General features: G+C 39.5%; 1 protein-coding gene across 1 annotated transcript in view; it reads right to left on the reverse strand.

The window, feature by feature from the left end:
- Slc2a13 (solute carrier family 2 member 13) overlaps window positions 1-21,674 on the reverse strand; it is a 322,976-nt gene that overhangs the window by 80,371 nt on the left and 220,931 nt on the right. The window contains exon 5 of the mRNA XM_085678796.2: window positions 2,693-2,856. Coding sequence (XP_085534922.1) covers window positions 2,693-2,856 — 164 coding nt within the window. The remainder of the gene's footprint in view (window positions 1-2,692; window positions 2,857-21,674) is intronic.

A 21,674-nucleotide genomic window follows, 5' to 3' on the forward strand; every position in this document is an offset into this window, starting at 1 on the left:
CAAAAAAACAAAAATCAGTCCATGAAAATAAGCCCCTTTCCACCCTAGAGGCCTGACACCATGCCTCCCTCACCATTATGTTCTGACCTTTGGAACTAGAAGCTGAAATAAACTATTACAGAAGTTAAAAAAAGAAAGGAACAGAAGCCTCATCGTCAGGTCACGGCCACAACAGGAGCACAAAAGAAAAGAGATGCACATCACATGCTCCTGTCAGAGCGAGAAATTCTCCCAGCAGTATTTAATCAGGTAAGGTGAGAATTAGGAAAATAAAGTCCCGGACTGATCAGATTGATTATTTCTAGAGGAGGTGGGAAACACTGCCTATTCAACAGGGGCTGGCAGACCAAAGAGGACATGCCACATGCATTTAGCCACATTACCCGTGGACACTCGGGGCTGAACACTTGCTCTTTAATTTACGAAACAGTATTCATCATCATTTCTATCACTGAAAAGACCCAATTTCTCCAGGTGTGGTAGGAAGCTCCTGATAGTCTAGTACTTGGAAGGCAGAGGCAAGAGGATCCGTGCCAGCCTATGCTAAAATGCAAGATTCTGCCTCAAAAAACCATGTGCCAGGCCCGGTTGCAATTCAGTACCTGCCTAGCACAAGGCCCTAGGCACATCTGAATGTGTGTGCATGCATAATGAAAATGCACACACACATACATGTGCAGACACACACACACACACCTGCACACTCATACACATTTAGCTTTTAATTTCTGCTCCAGGCACAGAATTATAAGGACACATTTTTTTAAAAAAAAGCAACAAAAAGGAAAAGATTCTGTGTTAGCTGAAAAGCTGACTGCGACAGCATAGGTACTGTGTGGAGCTTAGGGAAAGAATGTGTGTGGCACTAATTATTTCACTGAAATAACAGGTAAGTCGTTTAAAATTCAACTGAACTTATTAAAGGGTTATGTAACAGCAGAGTCCTGGGAGTTCATGTGACCCCAGGCAGGAGGAAGCAGTTGGGCTGAAGTGGCCTCAGCTTTTTATTGGCCAGCTCTTGGTCTGGGCAGAGCGCATGGCCTTTCCCAAGTTAATTTTGCCTTCTTCAAATGGATCTTAATGGAAATATACAGAGTTTTAAATTTGAAATGTTACTATGTATTTAAAAGATGTTTTGAAATGCTATGCAATGTATGAAAACGTAAACTACTAGATCAGTCTCATTGTCTCAGTGGGTGGATGCACCCCTCGCGGTCCTGACTTTCTTGCTCATGTTCTCCCTCCTTCTGCTCCTCATTTGGACCTTGGGAGTTCAGTCCAGTGCTACAATGGCCTTGTGGGAAACTAGTCTCTTTGGATGTTCACCTTCCTAGACCTGGATGGAGTGGGGAGGACCTTGGACTTTCCAAAGGGCAGGAAACCCTGACTGCTCTTAGGGCTGGAGAGGAAGAGGGAGAGAGGGAGTGGGGGGAGTGGGAGGGTATTGGGAGGAGGGGAGGAGGTGGAAATTCTTAATAAATAAATAAAAAATTAAAAACGTAAACTACTAAACAATTGTTATTAGACTCAGCTGAGAAGCAGCAGAGTTTAAACATCAGAAAAAAAGGCTAACATATCTGTTATCTATTCCTTCCATATTTTCTCTAGGCTAAACACCTCTCTTACTTCAACAGTTTTAGAAATGATTGCTTAAAAACTTTCTCCTGTTCCTCCCTCGTCTTCACTGGGGACCTCCTGGCATCATCTCAAACCCTGGTCAACATCTCACCTTTGCTTCTATGCTGACACTTGAACTCCCGGGCACAGCATAGAGAGTACAGGAGCGGGAGTGGCCTGCTCACTCTAGGAAGGAGGGAAGACTTGAACTCCCAATAACTGAGTTTGGAAATAGGGATACATTTTCTCACCAAAAACTGTAGTTAAGTGCTAAAGCAGTTGTGTGAGATGAAATTTTATTTTAGATATCATCTTGCTTAACTAGAATTTGGTTAATGTTATTCTAGAATCTTTGCGTTTGGGTGTAAAACACACATTTGATTCCAGATATAAAGTTGTTATGGGGATGCAGCCAGGTGATGAGTAGAACTGTGTTTGGACACTGGGAAAAGTATTAGAAAATACCTGATGTCACCATGTGAAGACAATATTAAAGCTGGGTCCTAGTCTGTCCTGTGGCAGAGTCCTTTCCAGAGAAGTGTCAGGTGAAATGGCCAACTCTGAACACAAAAGGCACTTGTGTGCTTTCTTGTTTTACTATCACATAAAACACACTTGACCAATCAGATTTTACCCTAGATTCTAGGCCTGCTTCCTAAAGTCTTTCCTTGCTTTGTGAATGAAGATTCTAATATTTGCTTCCATACGATTCCAAAATAAAGACCTCAGCTTTGCAAAGTAAGAACATAAAGGGTAAGCTTTTCAAACAAGAACAGAGAGAACTGCGGTGACGCTCTTCAGTTCTGTGTCTCCGAAAAGCACTCCAACTGTTGACAGAAACATGCTCTCAGTCAGTTGTGTCCTTACAAGTCCTTTAGTGCCACAGTCGTGTCTCCAGCCACGTACCCACAGCTACTCAAAAGATCTTACCTGTCAAGTATTTGCTTTCTGTCTCATTCTAGTTTGATATTATTTGGCTTAGAATTCATTCTCAGAAGCCACTGTGTTCTTTTGGGAGAGTCGCTGTCACTATTAGAAGGTATTTTAAAGCAGGAGTCTATATCCAGGCACCTACCTGCCAAACTGCCAAAGGTAAGCTTCCTGCGACCCACTTTCTCAACGAGCCAGACTCCTACGAGTGTGAAAATGAAGTTGGTGAAAGCTGTCACGGAAGCCAGCCATATTGCAAGCCTGTCATCTTCCACGCCAGACATCTGCAGGATGGTGGCACTGTAGTACCTGTGAGCAAAGAACACAATGATTGTCGTTTGTAGTTAGCTAGTCAAGGAGACCGCCGATCAGACAGAAGGAGGCAGTCTCCTAAAAATATGGCTAATGACACCAACAGCATTGTTACAAGAATTCATGCAAGCCCTTTGAAGGATCACAATGGAAGAACCTTCCTCAGAGACTGTTATTCTGGAGAGAGAAGGCTGAGTGCCCCATCTCTAACACAGTAGCAGCCACCTGGCTCACGAAAGCCATCAAGGATAAGCTCTAAGACCATAGGATGATCCCGAAGCCAGTGTTCTCTGTGAATGCAGAGACTGAATATAATGTGGCAATAGAGGTGGTGGAACACGTGAAAGGCCTCTGTCAGGAAACTGCCTGAGAACGGGGTGTCAGGATGTATTTAGCTTTGTACAGGATGAGGCACTGACCTATGCAAATGAGGATGGCTCAAGGGTTTCTGGGAGGTTGTGCTCCTTTGTGAGATTGAATCTTGAGCGTGCTTTATTTTCCTATGTCAGTAGACTCATCTTATTTACACAAATTCAATGAGATGACCCTTTTCACATGAAACACTTTTCCATTGAAAGAATCTAAACACCAACATCCTGAACTGTGACTTTGCCTAGCTTTGAGGCATTCTAAATCTGACTATGGGTGTTTGAGCAGTATGTGGGGACCAAGCTGGTTATTTTCATAGTAAAAAAATCTGTAGTTTTCTAGCTATTTATCAATACTTACATAATATTTCAGAGATAAAAATCTGTCTTAAATAAGTCTCTTCGATTCATCAATGCTTGTTTACTAGCTTTTAAATTAATCAATGCTTGTATACTAGCTTTTAAATTAATGAGAAAGGGTCTTATATGAAATATTAACAGCATCACGGCTCATTCATCTTGATAGACTGTTTACCTTTTCAAAAATAGCAATCCAAATTTATAAATTACTGTGCAACAGGACAGATTTTCCTGATCACACTAACAATTACATAAGCCATCTGAAGATTCTGAATGATGCCAGCTGTTATAGACCCACAATCCACAGTAACTCACTATCATGAGAACTGTGAATGTTTCAGAGGATATAGTAATAAAAAAAATCTGTGAACGTGACCCATTCCATCTGAATAACGCTTTGCAATTTTCAAGTTCTACTGCACACACTGTTGTAGATAACTGCACAGCAAGGGCATGTGTGTCCTCCACTGAGGAAAATGAGCACCAGATCTAACACAGCAGAAGTATTCAGGAAAACTCAAGGATGGAGAAAGAACAATTTTTAATTGTACAGGTATAAGACCAATTATACCAATATACGGATCAATATAATGAATGAAAAGGAGTCAAGATGCATTTCCAAACCACAAATTAAAACTATAATGGTCATGTTTGATAATACTTAAAACAAATTAATTGAGCAAAAATTAAGTTTTCCTGAATATTTTATTTCTGTTTTATATTAAAAATATTTGATTGCTTAAAGTTTGTATAATTTTGTCTGTTATATGGACAAGATTTTGCATTTGAAAATAGTGAATGAACTACAAAGTGTAATATGCAATGCTGAAAAGGTTTGGTTTATGCTATGTTACTTAATGCTATATTCTTCTCAGAAGCCTAGTAACAAAAATGGAGACATTGAACAAAATCATTCTCAAAAAGAGTTATATATAGCTAAAAAAGGCCTATTTTAATGCTTTAAATTTTGATTTAAAGCTCATGAAATTGTCAGCTAATTTAGAGAATGAAAAAGAGAGTAGTACTAAACTAAGTTGTTTGAGTTTTCTTAAGATAAAACATTATATAGGTGCAAAAATATGGTGATACTGGAGATTATGGGGCAACCAGTAAACAGACACTGTCCTGTGATTCAAAAACTCACATTCCAATGTTATAATTGTGATATGTTGTCCATGTATTATTAACCTTCATTTGTTGAGTATCTGTTTATGGATTGGGCACTGTTGCCCTCAAGAGACTTACGGATTGGTGTTAGAGAAAAAAAAATGGAAACAAGTCATTTTACTTTACAATGTGGAATAAAGAACAGAACAATTTCATTTGTTTTGTAATGTTCCTTGCGGTCTCTGAAATCTAATGGTGTGCAGCCATGAAGGATCACAGGGATTTTCTGGCAGGCATGGCAATCTGGAACAGAAGTGAAGGAGAGCAACTAACACACACACACAAAGGATGGAGCTGTTTCATCTAGAATTGCAGTATTTGATATGTGTTAAATATAAGGTACATGTAATAAACAGAGGCTGCTTACCCCCCCTCCCCCACCAACATATACATGAGCAACTCCCAAATGCAATTATGGTTGGGATCTGCCTTAGAAGCGATGGAAAAATCAAATGGAATTAGAAGAGAAATCAGAAGAAGACATGTGTTCTGTGAGCAGACTGCTCTAGGGGACTTATGGGTAAGAAGACAGGCTAGAAACTGCCCTTGTGTGACATGGTGAAACAGCAGTACCAAGAAAGAAAGACTCCAGTTCAATAAAGGAAGGAGGATGAATATCAGAAACCTGCAAGAACAGCAGCAGGACAATTGCAAAGTACAAACAGAAGTGTCAAGAAAAAAGCCTTGCTGAACACAGCTCCAGCTATGTGGTTACATGGCAGGGGAGGGGCAGACTTCCCATCTAAAGTGCTATGGGCAACTTAGATCCTCCAAAATTCATAACACCTTACCTGATGATTTCAAAGGCGCCGAAATAGATAAAAAGCAAGGTCAAGATATCAAAATTGACCAAAACAAAAAAGACTAATGACTTCAAACAAGCAGATGAATAAAGCAAGGAAATCATTCAGGACCTGGAGAGTAAAGTCAGTAAGACATTAAAGGAACAAAGTAGGAAAGAAAAAAGAGTTTCGATCACAGGAGCATAGAAAAGAAAAAGAAATGTTATGAGAGGAATGTGTGAGTAAATGAGAGATAAGAAAGAGCCCATTACACGCAACACATCGAACTAGAAACCCACTGCCATCAGAAAAGTAGAAAGGAAGAACAAAGGGTCATCCAACCAGCTAGCAAAAGAACTTAAACTTACAAAAATTGGCGAAATATTTAAATTATGACTTAAATTCAAATAACCTCCAATCACTAATAAAAATATGCAGACTGGCTGGTTGAATTAAAAACAAGACTCACCTGACCTCTCCAAGAAACACACCTCACTGGCACACACACACACACACACACACACACACACACACACACACAGTCAAAGGAAGTCAGGTACCTTAGCAAGCACATAGAAGTTGAAAATAATCTGTCATCAATATTCTGACATCTGATAAAGTGGATTCCAAATAAAAATTAATATGATGGATTTGAAAAGACCACTGTATACTCATAAAGGAATAGTTCATCACAAGGACAAAATAGGTGTTAAATATATAGGAAATAAGAATTGGGACTCCCAAAACAATGACATCTTGAATTTTGCATGCAAATGGATGGAAATAGAAAACGCTTTACTGAGTGAGGTAAGCCAGACCCAAAAAGAGGAACACGGTATGTATTCACTCATAAGTGGATTCTAACCATAATTAAAGGTCTTTGAGCCTATTGTTCGTGATCCTAGAGAAACTGAATAAGAAGATGAACCTGATGAAGATTATTTAGCTATCCGCCAGGAGGTAGGAAATAGACAAGAGTCCCAGGTAACCTCGGGTGCATGGGGGGTGGGGTGGGAGGGTTGTTGGAAGGGGAGAGGGTTAGAGAGAAGGGAGTAGGAGAGGAATGGGGAAAGCTCGGTGGCCTGGGATGGGGGGGAGGGAGGAAGGATGAATATGGGATCAGGGAAGAATATATTTCAACTAAGGGAGTCATTTTAGGGTTTACAGGAGACTTAATTATGTATGGGATCCCAGGTCCAAGGAGAGATCCCCAGATTGTTCTCTGGACAGAGGAGAGGGTGCCTGAACCGGCCTTGGCCCATAACCATACTGATGAATATTTTGCTTATCACCATAGATCCTTCATCTGGCGAAGGACGGCGATACAGACGGAGACCCACATTGGAGCACCGGACTGAGCCCCCCAAGGTCCAAATGAGGAGCAGAAGGAAAGAGAACATGAGCAAGGAAGGCAAGATCAGAGGGAACCTTCATCCGACGATGGATGGCGATACACATGGAGACCCACATTGGAGCACCGGACTGAGCCCCCCAAGGTCCAAATGAGGAGCAGAAGGAGGAAGAACATGAAAAAGGAAATCAGGACTGCGAGGGATGCTATCACCCACTGATACAAGGGGACAGATCTAATGAGAGTTTACCAAGGCCAGTTGGACTGGGACTGAACGAGGACGAGATCTAACCAGATTCTCGGAATGTGGCCGGATTCTCTGAATGTGGCTGGCCCGAAGTCTTTCTGAAAAGCCATTGACTATGACACTGGGACTTGTTTCCTCTGCATATACTGGATTTTTGGGATCCAGTCTGTTTGGATGCTCACCTTCCTGGACCTGGAAGGAGGGGGGAGGAACTTGAACTTCCCACAGGGCAGGAAACCCTGACTGCCCAGGGGACGAAGAGGGAGGAGGAGAGGGAGTGGGGGGAGTGGGAGGGTATTGGGAAGAGGGGCGGAAATGGAAACTTTTATAATTTAATAAAATTACTTTAAAAAAAAAAAGAATTGGGACTCCCAGTTAAAAAGTGTTAGACGCTCCAGTTACAAAATAGAAGTGAGTCCAATACTCTATTCTCATCTCCAGAGAAGCATTTGAACTGAAATCTCAAAAGTTATATCATAAGTCAAATGGACTTAATAGATACTACAGACTAGTCCACTCAACAGACAAAAGATATATATCTTTTCATCAGTTTTAGAATCATTCCTAAAAGCAAGTTGACAAATACACAAGAATTGAAATAATTTCTTACAACTTATCCAACCACAGTTGGATAAAAGTAGAGGTGAACAGCAAGAGGAAACACAGAAACCACATAAAGACTTGGAGACCGAACACTGTGTTCTTAAATGACCACAAAATCAGGTAGAAAATTTAAAATTTCTCAAATAAGAACATTTTATAAATCACTAAAGGAGTTATAATTATCAATACTTACATTAAAAAACAAAGAACTGAATAAATACCTAAAGATGTACCTGAAGGTTTTATATACACAAGCCTACCCCAGAAGTAATAAATGGCAAGAAGTAATAAAGATTAAGGCAGAAATTAGTGAAATAGAGACTAAAAGAACAAGACATAAAATCATCCAGAGTTAAAGAATGAACTGACCGCCCCTAGCCAACATTACTCGAAGAAGAGAGTGAGGAAAACAGGCAAAGAGTAACAGAGTCTAAAATGATGTAGAGAGTGCAATGAGAAATTCTATACAAAAATGAAAAACCTCAAAGAAATAAATAAGTTACTAAACCCATGTGATCTATGGAAGTTAAATCAAGAGGATATAAACAATCCAAACAGAACCCAATTAGCAACAATGGGAGCAGCAGGAAAGAGTCTCCCAAAAAAGAATGGGCATATCCATTATTGAACTCTGCCAAATCTTTAAGGAAGAGCTAATGCCAATGGTCCTCAGACCTTCTCGTAAAATAGAAACGCGCAGGAACAACAGCTAACTCTTCCCATGAAACCAGTATTACCCTAAAACCAAAACCAGACAAATGAACAATGAAATCAAGTACTATATGGCTAAGTTCCTGATAGACATAGATGGAAAAAAACCTCATAAAACAGTTTGGTACCTGCACAAACAGATGTGAAAATCATCAGGAACAGAATAGATGACTCAGAAATGAACACATAGTTATAGCTACCCAGTCTTTGGCCAAGGTGTCAAAAATATACATGGAGGTGGGAGACAGCCTTTCCGAAAGTGGTGCTGGGAAAATATGTCAAAGGGTGAAAGTAGAACACAAGACTCATTCCAAATGGATCGAAAGTCTCACACTCTGAAACTGCAGGAGGGAAAGAAGGGGAAACACTTCAGGATGTACCAAAGGTAGGACTTTACCAAGTAATACTCAAACAGCATAATACGTGATTCTAAGGGATGACACAGGGAATTGTAGAAAATTATAAAGCTTCTGGACAGCAAAGGAAATCATCAATAAAGGTAAGGAACACTCCACACGGGGGAAGCGTATCTGCCAACCAATTACACATAGTACAAGAGATTAATGTCTACTCGCTATAAAGACCTTCAAAAATTAAATACTACAAACCAAATCATTCAATCAATAAATGGGTCAACTAATTGAATAAATGGGTCAATTCACTGAATGGACAGTTCTGAAGAGAAAAACATCAAATGGCCAGTGAATACTTGCAGAGGTGTTTACCTCCACGATCCTTCAGGAGCATACTAGATTGCTTTGAGACTTCACTTCATAACTTTTATTTTGAAAGGTCGTGGAACTGTAGTAGGAGGTAATTAATGTTTTAATGTGTGTGTAAATGCTAATGTTTCCATGAATAATGACATAATCCAACATTTAAAAAATTATTTTTTATTTTTATTAGTGTATTTTCTTTGTATAACATACTGGGTCCTCTCAGGATGTTCTCATACGAGGGTACAGTGTACTCTTGAGTGAACACTGCCCAGGCCCACCGTTGCCCATTCTCAACCCTCCCAAAGAGTCCTTGCTGCTCTCCTGGGCACTTCTTTCATGCCACATATACACACATGATTCTATTATTGGTTTATTATGACATTACATATTCATCTAGGAACACAAATGAGGGGAAGCATGCAGTATTGTCTCTAGGAGACTGGTTTAATTTGTCTAATATAATTGTCTCTTGCTGCATCCACGTTCCTGAAAGCAAGGTAACTTTGTTCTTCTTATTTCAGTGACCATATTATGTGATTGGTTACCCCTCAACTTACTACTTCCTAAACTTTTATGCAATAATCTGAATTTTCCAGGGCCTGGAATTTCATTTAAAACATAAACACATAGGGATGGAGAAGGTATTTACAGTTAGATTTGAAGCAGAACTCATTTCAAATTCATTTCCTAACATGAGTTAGATAAAGCATGATCTTCCAAAGCTCCCTGGGCCAACTTCTGTCATTTCACAAGAACCATCTCTTCCCCAGTGACAGAGAAGCCCCAGAACTACCTGTCCTCACAGAAGACTATTTCGTAGCTCCGTGGAGAGACTTTAGAAAGAAAAGGTAGGGGTAGGGGAGGGCTGATCATGTGCTGATGTTTCAGATGTGACATGTGTCTTCCAAGCTTGAATTTTAAGTTCCAGGCAACATATCTCTAAAATATACGGCAACTTTGAAGAAGAAGTGAAGGAATATGGGCAAGTAATCATGTTTTAACCTAATTTATATATTAAATCTGTGTATGTATAAAATATTTTTTAAGAGTTTTCAAAACTCTAATCCTTAGCTTTTGATATCATAGACTTTTCCATGTCTCTTAATCTTGCAGAGTAAACAGATATATTAATCATTTATTGAGTTAGTTAGATTTACCAAAAACTATCAAACATAATTAAGAATTCCTATAATTTAAGAATATTAAAAACCCACCAAGCAGGTTATATTTAGGAATATATATTCATATGCAAATACATATATGTGTGCAATAGCAGTTTGTGAACAAAGATGTAATGAATTTGAAGGAGACTGAGGGGTATGTATGAGGGTTTGGAGGGAGAAAAGGGAAGAGAGAAATGTAATTATATTATAACCTCAAAAATAAAAGAAGCTAATAGCCCAAGTCACTTGTAGTCAATGTGAATGACATGTAAAGGGAGAGTGGAATATGGTAATCTTTATCTATCATCACAGCAAGTAAGCCCTGGAAGTTTCAGTCACTGAGACTAAACAGAAAATGATAGTGATAACTTTCTGATAAAATGAAAAACCAAGTCTCCTATCATGAAACTTCGAAGATGCTGCTGCCATGGGTCAAAGCACATGGAATATGCACTTTCTGGAAGGAAGGGCTGTCTTAAGGTGGTTAAGTGCAATGTTTAGTCACAAAAACATTAATGTGGCACCAGATAATGTTGTCCCAGCTTTATAAGACAACTTCTGTCACCATTGTTGGCTTTCTTCTTATCTGAATGGGCTATGTTTGGACTGCAATGGGGTCTGGTCAACGAGAAGACCAAATTATAGAGTAGTTGATCAACTGTAAGTCCCAAAGAGTCGCACCCAAGTTTTGTTTTGGATTCCTTTAGTAGCTCTTAAGAAAACCAGTCTATTTTTATATGTCATATATAAGAGTATGAAATTGCCATGATGACAACCCTAGATTTGAGAAGACAGTCTTGGCTATAAACTAAGATGCTATCTCAAAACAAATGAATGCCTCTCTAAAAGAGCAAAGACATCAACAATGGCAATGAGAGGGGGGCGATGGAGGGAGATTATTTTAACTGAAAAATATTTTTCTATTGAAACAAAATAAGAGGAACTTCTATGAAAAACAGATCAACAGCTTTAAGAGTAAAAACTGTTTCAATTAAAACATAAAATGTTGTTTTAAAATTTAAAACATTTAAAGATATTTTATGTATTCTGCACAAAAATACTATAGATGCAAGATTCAAAGTCAAAGATAAAAGTTAGAAAACTAGAAATTAAGATTGAGCCTACATCAGATTAGGCCTGAGTTCTGAGCTAACATACCAGTGAACTATATATCATGATAATTTTAAAACAAGCCATAACCCGAAAATCATGGTAACTCTTGGAACATGTAATTAATAATCATATTTAATACAATATAATAATTTCCAAAGTTTAAATGCTTTTGGTAGTCTTTGCGCCAAATGAAGGAAAAATGTGACAAAGTTTGAGGGCCTCCTACAAGGAAGGGACTTCCTGTTGGAAGTTCTAGCAGTTCCTATTGGCATTCCACCTCTGTAGACTACAGGAAGTCGCTATATTCTAGCAGCTCCTATTGGCATTCCACCTCTGTAGACTAAAGGAAGTACCTCTATTCTAGCAGTTTCTATTGGCATTTCACCTCTGTAGACTACAGGAAGTCCCTATATTCTAGCAGCTCCTACTGGCATTCCACTTCTGTAGACCACAGGAAGTCCCTCTGTCCTAGCAGCTCCTATTGCCATTCCATCTCTGTAAACCACAGGAAGTCTTAACAGCTCCTATTGGCATATCTCCTTTGTAGACCACTAGAAGAGCACATCCCTGCCTTACCAGCCTGACCCTCCTTCATCTCTCATGAAGAACAAGGCAGAATCTCTCTAATCTGATCTTCAATTCACCAATTTGATAGAGCATTCTATTCATTTTTTTCCATAAAACATTTGTTTACTAGATCTAGGACACTGAACATTTGGGCCTCCACTTAGGCTCACATCTCCCAACTGCAGAGCTGTGTGGACACGGCTATGGGTGATTAATCCAAACCCATTTGTATGGTATTGGAATTATGTAATTTAACCATAAATCAATAAAATAGAAACACTAAAAGTGAGTTGTCTTAAGAACAGATCCCCGTTCTTTGGAGAGGCAAGGGGGATGACATTCTGAGGACAATATAATGATCAGGAGCAAGATGTGAGACAGAAGCAGAGAAATTTTTGTTCTGGGTTTCTTCTCAGGTTTATTTCAGCCTTTGTTCACTTAGAAAGAAGCTACAGCCTGAAACTTACAGACAAGATGGGTGTGGTTTACTCAGTAAAACCAACAGTGTTGTTAACATAACAGGCAGACTGTTGAGGGGTAATGGGAAGAGTCCTGGGGACAGTTGTGGCATGTCCCTTTAACTGTCTCAGTAAACTAGAGCTTGTGGCCCTAATTATATCAGATAAGAGGGCATGCCCCTTGTCCATGGAGTTTCAGTTTCTCACACAGTCTATCAATATGCAGGAATTCAGCTCTTTCTGATGACTTGGGGGCCTACAGGCCAGGCTGTTTTCCTTCAAGTGCTGTATTCCTCATGGCCTGAGGAGGCAAAGAGTAAACTGAGGCGAAGGACATGATCTTCCTTTCTACCCACACCACCCTTTGTTTACTTTCTGGTCACTTAGTATCCCACAGAGATTTATGGCCCAACTCACAGTTTTCTTTCCATGCTATCGTTGTTAGATTTTCTGGGGGTTGTAGCTGTATGGTGGGTCATACATACAGTAGCTAATGACCAGACTTCTCCAAGCCAAAGCCACCCTCTCAGGTCTGCTCTCAATCTCCAGGCACACTGTTCTCTAGAGACTTCTACCATAGTCCCCTCTTTCCACATGCCATCAGCACTACTTAATTTGCTAATTCAAGGTCCAGGATCAAGAACTTTCTATTTTGAGAAGTATTTAGAGGAGCTGTTGAAGCTTTGAAAACTTTGCTATCAGCCCACCTCAATAATCATTTTTGTATTTCTACCATATCTACAATTCTTTGTGTCTGGTTTCTCCACTTTACACTTCCATCTGGTAGCTGAAGTGGTCTACAGAAAAACAATGTATTTAAAAGTCTCCAGGATGCGAAATTCCTCACTCACTGGTGAATGATTTCAAGGCTCTCACCATGGTCTCTGAGCCTGAGTCATCCCTGACAAGCGTAGCAATCTGAAGGACACACTTTGACTACCAGCTTTCATACTTCATAAGCCCCAGTCAGCACTCAGATCCCCCTCCTATGAACTCATTAATATCTGCAGGTGATTAAAATTAGCTATCTCTTCTGCATTTGTGGCTTAAGAAATTTATTTGACTCTCCCTGAAAACGCAGATCACTTTTCTCTGACATGACAGTTATTTAAATAAATACATTTACATCTTGCACTAAACTAACACTCCTGGAAGAATAGCTCATGTGTGATTCACTTTTCCAACTGCTGTCACTGCTGCTGTTCTTTACAGGCATTTACTAAATGTTTATGCAGAGCAAGTGAATGAGATGATGAGATCATAAACTTCTTTCTTCCTTTATATAAATTTATATATCTTTATAGATATATAATTCACAGACCACAACGTTTTACCTTTATAAAATGCATAATGGAGTGTTTTTTAAACTAAAATTATACTTTTATAAATAATTGTAATAACATTGATAAAAAGTATTCCAAAAATCCTAAGGGTTTGCAGACATTAAAAAATTCTGGGGAATAGGATGAGATAGGAGAATGGAAGATTTGTCCTGAAGGCCTTAGCTTTTCTATCTGCTATGCAGTGCTGTAATTGTGTCCATTCAGTCACAGTCCTTTCAATATCACTGGCCCACCTGCAATCCCTGTATTCCCATGGACTGAGAACAGGACTTTCCCTGTGTTTCATGTTCCCTTGATATAGAAATGAATGTCTTACATTGGTATGGATTTTGGTTTATTGATACAAACTTAAGGTCAATTTTGCTATACTGTATATATATTTCTACTCCTATTTAAGGTGTTATGTTTATGAAGCTCATTTTAAAATGTAATAAAAATTAATAGTCATCTATAGTAAACAAACTTGTCACTGGGTAGTGGTGGTGCACATCTTTAATCCCAGCACTTGGAAGGTAGAGGCAGGTGGATCTCAGGGAGTTTGAGGCCAGCCTGGTCTACAGAGTGGGTTCCAGGACAGGCTCCAAAGTTACACAGAGAAAATTTGTCTCAAAAAACAAAAACAAAAAAGTCAAACTTGTCATGTTAGTTAGGTTTTTAGATGTGCAGAGATATTTCAGATGGATAGGTATTCTTCAAACACTTCAAAAGCCTATAGAATATGGCATTTAAAATGTTTTAACAATGTAGACACATCCGCCTCTGGCAGCATCAATTACTTCAAGAGGTTGATCTGAATCAAAGAGGCTCCTTATGGAATTTGTTTTCAATGTGGCAAGGCAAGGCTAGTCATTTGGACAAGAGACTGCTCTTGCCTTGACTGTTGACAGTGTACTGTATAAACTGGATATGCCAGACCCATAGAAAAATGAATGCTGAACTTGCCAAAACAAGATGGGACAGTCTTCTGGGGTTCCTGCTTCAGTGAGAAATTTGCCATACTCCAGGTTTATAGGCTGATGATGGAGCCCCAACATTACAGAAGAACTTTGGATGATTGTCCAGGCAAGAAATTTGGAACTTGCTTACAACACACTTCCTGTTTACTTAGGTAATATTATATTCTTCTGGGGTTGGTGATGGAGTTGAAGACTAGATAGTTATAGTCTTCCTTATTTATGATAAAAGATAACATAGATAGGAAACTTTAGAGTCAGAAAGATAGAACAGATGATAGATATTTTCTTTGTTTTTGTCCAATACAAATAGACAACATTTTATAACTATAATTCTTACTTGATACAGGTTTTGTTACATGAAATTTTACTATCTTAATGTTAAAATCTTACCATTTTAACTAGACAGAATATGGGAGATGATTATTACCACTGGTTAACAAAGAATCTGCTTTGGCCTATGACAGCAGAACATAGCTATGTAGAAAATCCAAGCAAAAAGAGAAGAAGATAGAAGGTGGAGTTAGGGAGATTCCAACAGCCACTGGAACAGTAAAATGTGAGGTCACAAGCCATAAGCCTTGGGATAAAGCATAAAATTATAGAGATGGGTTAATTTAAGTTGTAAGAGCCCAAGCTAACAGGCTAAACAGTTTGTAATTAATATTAAGCTTCAGAGTGGATATTTGAGAACTGGGGGGTGGGCAAGAAACCTCCAGTTACATTAGCTATGTGTTTGTAAGGATGTATGATGTATGTACACATGCATGGAAAAGAGAATGTACACATGGAAAAGATGGATGTACATATGTGGAAAAGAAAAGTTGACGTCAGATGCCTTTAGTCATTCCCCACCTTATTTATTTATTGGAACATGGTCTATCTGATCCTGTAGCTCACTAATTAATCTAGGCTGAGCAGTAAATTCCAGGCTCTGCCTGTCCCCACCCCTAGCCCAATGTTCATATGGAGATCTGGCTTCCTCATAGCATCTGGCTTTTACATGGGTACTGGGGACCAGAACTCAGTCTTCATGTTTGGACAGCCCGTACTTTACCAACTGAGCCATCTCCTTGGTTCCCAAGAACAGGCCTTTAAAATAACTATATATAACTTGTGAGATTTTTATTCTAACAGTTACAGAAACTACATTTCCCTTCATCATTTGTGTCTTTAGCTTTGACTTGTGTCCGTCTAACACCTCATTATAGCACAGAAGAGGGACAAAGGTGACAGGTCTATTTAGAATTCCTCTCAGGAGTTTTAAGAGTGGGAGAAAAGGGCAGGCCATGACATTTCCTTCAAGAAAAGCACTGCTCAGAGCACTGACCATCAAAGGGAATTAAAAAAAAATATTTTCGGCCATGATGGCCTCAAAAGTTTGTTTGTAAGTAAAAGTTTGCCAGAATTTTATTTTATATGGAAGCAATACTTTAGAACATGTTCACAAAAATATGATCATACAAAATCATATACTGACGCACGTACTACTTATGATTCAAAGTCTCTGGGAATCACAGACAGAGAACAGATCAAGAACATGCAGAAGACAGGGAAACAAAGGAAGAACATGCAGAGAAGAACCCATCTATTAAAACAGAGAAGGCTAAGCCTCCAGGTTCTATTTACTTAAGCCTATTTTTACTTTCCTCTGTTTCTGATGTTCTATGATGGGCACATATTACTTAAATTTTTCTACTAAACTGTAAATTTTCAAGGATTAGGACATGCTACATATTCAGGCACCCTCAGCCCCCAACACTGATCTAAATCTGCTATTAAGTAAAGCAAATACTAAATAAACACAAGGAACTGACACGTATATGTTTGTCTATGGATACGCTTCGCATTTTCTGAAATTTAAAATAGTCATTAAGATGCAGGAATGTTCATGATGATACAAATATATCTTAATATAAATGTAATAATAGTAAAATGCCTCAATTGGATGCAATTAAAATGCATTTTCTGGGACTGTTATGCATCAGACACAGTGGAAGATAGAAAGACGAAGGGGGACTTATGTTTTACTGAGGAAGACCACCAGGCCCCAAAAGCTACATGCTGAAAGAAAAGGCAGAGTGATCTTTGAACACGAGGACAGAGATTCACCCTGTCTTACTACCCAAACAAATAATTGGTGACTTTAATCAAGCAGCAGGCTCCTGAATGGGCAGCTGAACACAATGCCATGACATCCTCTTCCTCTTCTCTCCCATTCAGGCAGGGCTTGCGCACAGCTCACCTCCCATGATGGCTCATTCCCCAAACCTCCAAATTTAGAGTTTATTCGACTTTATTACCTTCCTATCTACTTAAGCACTCAAGCTTCGTTTAAAATGAGGAGAGTCTAAAATAAAGGAAGATTTTTTCAGCTAATACGGACGAATTTTATTTCTCTTTTCCCCAATATCAGAGCAAGAAAGCGGATCAATTTTTAATGGCCTGGGAAGTAGTTGAGCTGGAACAGCCGTGGGGAGAAGAAATGCAAAGAGAGACCTGACATGCCCATGCATTATTAAACAGTAAATTAGGCTGTCTGTTTGGTGTGGGCATGCTGACAGCACCATGCTCTTTGATGTTTAAACGGGAAAGTCCGAGAAGAGCTTGACGTCCTCCAATACACGCATGCCACACCGACACATGCTTGTACATGATCTGTATTAACCTCTTTGCTTTCTGCATACAACATATTTTCATTTTCAATTTCCTTTTCTAGAGGGTGAAAGCCAAGGAAGCCTATCTCTGCCCTGGGAACTCAGTGTCAGCAAAGAACCTCAGGTAGACTTTACCAGGGGATCCTGGCATAGGCAGAGAACACAGAGGGAAGGAAGCCATCCCCTCCTTCCACTTCATCACGGTAAAGGATATGCGGGGGAACTATCATATGAGTAGGAGTTTTGTTTACTGATTGTTTTGTTTGATCTTCTTGGTGTTTTGAGCTAACGTCTCACTCTGTAGTCTAGGCTGGCTTTGAACCCCTTTAGTTCTCTGTGGCCTTCCACTATATGACAGCCATCTTCTGACCTCTGCTTTCCAAGGGCTGGAAGCACTGGCGTGCTCCAGTATGCCCACTTCAGCTGACTGCTAGTTCAGGGTTATTTACCTCCTCATTTTGACACAGTCACGCTCTAACCCATGTTAGCCTAAAGCTGCCCAACAGAAGGCTTACCTTGAACTTGCATTAAATTCTGTTGCTTCTGTCTTGACCTCACACTCATGCCAATACACCTCTAAGTACGAGTTTTTCTTAAGACTCAGTACTCTTAGCTGCTTCTATTCTGATAACCAATTTTAAAGCCTGGGATAATTATTACAATTCCTTGGGAAAGTGACATTGTTCTGTTGTGAAGGTCATTGGTGTATTTTTCTGATAGCCTTTAAAAAGGTTTCTATTTTTTTCTTCTTCTTGGCACAAAGGCCAAGGGGTGACAACATCATTGTGTGAAGAAGAAGGGGCTTAGGCCTGGAGGAAAGAAACATGGTCCCTCTCACAACTCTTGAGATGCTCTTCTGATAACTTGTAGAGTGGGGTGCAGTGGGGTGGCAGTTTGGACAGACTAGGGATCAACAACCCCTTTCTTCTCATTTTCGTGTCCTTAAGATCAGCTTGTGCCTGCTTCCTCCTCAGAGCCCTAACCCTCTCCTAGCCTTCCACAGTGCAATGCTTGGAAATACTGCTGGGCTCATATAGCAAGTGTTGGGGGTGGGGCAGCAACAACAACAAAACTCCACAAAAAAAAACCTGACTGCACTGGAGCCAAAGAATCTCTGAGGCCATGCAGGAAACAGCGTCCACCTGGACAGTCTTCGATGCCCAAGGCCTGCTTTCCATTCAGCTTAGGGGAGAAAGCATCCCAAGGTTTTATCAAGACAATTTAGGGAGGTCTTTACGATTAGTAACAGGGTGCCACATTTTACAGTTTATAGAATAACTCAGGAAACAAATTACTAGGTCGTTCTAAATCAAATAATTATGAGGGATATTGAAAACCTGAAGTTATATGTGATGAATAAATAAACGGAATATATATTTCAATTTGCAGGACAAAGTTGGCCATCTGTTTAACTTAAAGAAAGAGAGATGCAATTAAAGACTGATGTAAAAGGAAACGCACGAGAGCACTGCCATTGTTATTGCTTTATTTATAGAGCTGTGGCAACAAAACACACTGTGGCAGATACAATACTGGTCTCTCCCAAGTTTCCATTTCCACATCACCGAAATGTAATGATGTTACTTTGTGGGGTAAAAAAGAATTAAGGTTTTCTATAGAATCAAGGCTGCTAACCAGATGGCACAGCGTTGAGATAGATTGGCCTGAATTATACAGCTGCTCTTAATGAAATCACAGGGTTTTCCCACATTCAAGAGGAAGAGAGAGGAAATCTAACTATGAAGACGATGACCACTAACTGAAGACAGGGCAGCGGTAGGCATGGGGCCACTGAGGTTGAAATAAATTCCTCCCATCTTTGGGCTAGAATGTAGCACTTCCAAGATAACAAATTTTTTTTTTGCTTATTTTGAAAACATCTTCCAGGTTTCTGATGCATAGGACTATATGATGAAGAATTGATGTTTTGTAGCGACAATTTGAAAAACTCAATATATCCACTAATAAGCCTGCATTATAGGACTAGCTACACAAATTATGGCTGACTTATACAAAGAACTACACAGATAGTAAATAGACATCCTGTAACAGAATGCTATTATGTGACTCGAACGCTATAAGTAAAGTATATACCCATACTTAAAAATAAAATCCCATCTATGAGAAGTGGGATCTTAAAATGATATAAATCTCCATGTTTTTCTAATTTTAAACACAAAAATTCTTAATACCTAAGTTATTAAGAATTTTCAAAGGTTCAAGCATTCTTCTTTTTAAATATAACTTTGGGAAACATTTAGGTGGCTGTGACTGAGCTCTCTCTGCCAATGATTTCCTGCCTCGGAAGACTGAACTTCACTGGCGCTGTGATGACCACAGCCATGGCCTGTGTGTCCATCACACTTGCCTCTTGCCTCAGACTTCAGCACTGAGCTCACAACATATAGGCTCCTCTCTTGCTCATCACGGCACATGCCCAGCCATTTACAGATAAAACATTCTCCAGTTCCTGGCTCCCGTAGGAAGCATGAATAGTTTCCTGGTATCTAACCTGAGGCTCACAGATGGATGTATCCAAGGAGGGACATGGGTGTGGCCGGATACAAACTCATGAGATATTTTGTGATTAGAAAAGCAAAAGCTCAGTTGCCCAATTCTTGAGTGTAAGCTTTGTCAATGACAGTACTACGTCGCAATGCCTTGGCAATACTACGTCACAAGGCCAAGAGGCCAGGTTTGGCTAGAGATGGAAGAAAGTGGGAGTTCTGTAGCTTGTTTTGAGAACAGCTCGAGTTTGTTACTGAACTCTCTTGCTGCTTCAGATAATGAACCACAGTAGCCCCAGATTATATCAGCCCTTCAGTTTTACACATTAGAGAGCTGCAGGCGGGGAGGGGTTAAGAACTTGTCTGAAGTTAGGAACGGAGATGTCCTCAGAACACATTCCCTAAGTCACACTCCCGAAATCTATGTGAGAGCAACACTTGCCTACAATCTCGTCTATACATTCACCTCAACGTCCATATTTTTATATAAATGTGTAGCTTTATATTGGTTTGATCATCACTATTAACTGTATCTGACTCTTTTTAAAATACTTCTACACACCCCAGTAGAACAATCTTTTCTTGGTAAATGAGTTTACCTGAGTAACCAATATGGGCTCCTGAGTAGTTGTATCAATGCCTGTTAACTCACACATACATTCTTCTCTTCCAAAAAGAAAATCTATTAATATTGGCCTCAAAAATTTGCAAATCACCAAACAAAATGGAGCTTACTGAAGCTTGCATTTCCATGTCTCCACACAGCAAGCTATTAATATTGTAAGTCAAAGGGGCGCTAGCTGAGATCATCAGGGATACCACGCTGACTCATATCTGCAAGGCTATAGGACTATCTCTTCTCACTCTGGCAACATCTTCTGTCCCAAGTACGGTGGGAGGATCTGACTCATGAGTGGTGTTACTGACCCCAAGGAGATCTACAGAACTGCTCGTTTGTCCCAGTTCCGTGACACCTGTGAGTATAAGCCTGCAATTCTAGAATGGGGAAGGTGCACACAAGAGAGTTGAGAGTCTGCAGCTAGACTTGTCTACACAGTGAGGCCTGCCTCAGAATCAAGACCACAGGGAGAAAGGAGAAAGAAGGAAGGACTGGTAACAGTGGGGAAAATATTCTTCTCTACAGACAAAATATATCAGGAAAGAGTTATACTAAGGAGCAGTCGTATTACACTGTTGTCTCTGTTTACAAACCAAAGTTCTAGGCAACATCTGGGAAATGAGCAAAAGAATGCAACTCTTGGCATCATGCTGGTAATTGACCAAAACACAGGATGAGGGAAAAAAAACTGTAAATTTAATTGATTCTAATTTTATCATCAATGTAGTTTAAGTTATTTTAAAACCAATTAACACACTTTACTATTTAGATAAAAATACCACAGTAAATCAAGGTTTTACATAAACTCTGCTGGGAAAGATGGCAGTGATATGTCTATCATATCCACTAAGTGGGAGATGCCAACGTGATATCAAAATTTAGAAAAGATCGCACATTCCACACAGATCACAATCATTCAAAATGCTCAGCAATGCTCAGAGTGGAAGATGGGGCAGATTTGTCAACAGTTCTTTATCCATGTTCATTTTATAGAAAAGAAGTTGCATTTTTTTGCTGGGCAGTGGCGGAATGCCTTTAATCTCAACATTTGGGAGGCTGAGGCAGGAGGATCTCTATGAGTTCGAGGACAGCCTGGTCTACAGAGTGAGTTCAGGAGAGCCAGGGCT

Source organism: Myodes glareolus, chromosome 19 (assembly GCF_982192425.1).
Source record: "Myodes glareolus chromosome 19, mMyoGla1.1, whole genome shotgun sequence".
Taxonomy (NCBI): domain Eukaryota; kingdom Metazoa; phylum Chordata; class Mammalia; order Rodentia; family Cricetidae; genus Myodes; species Myodes glareolus.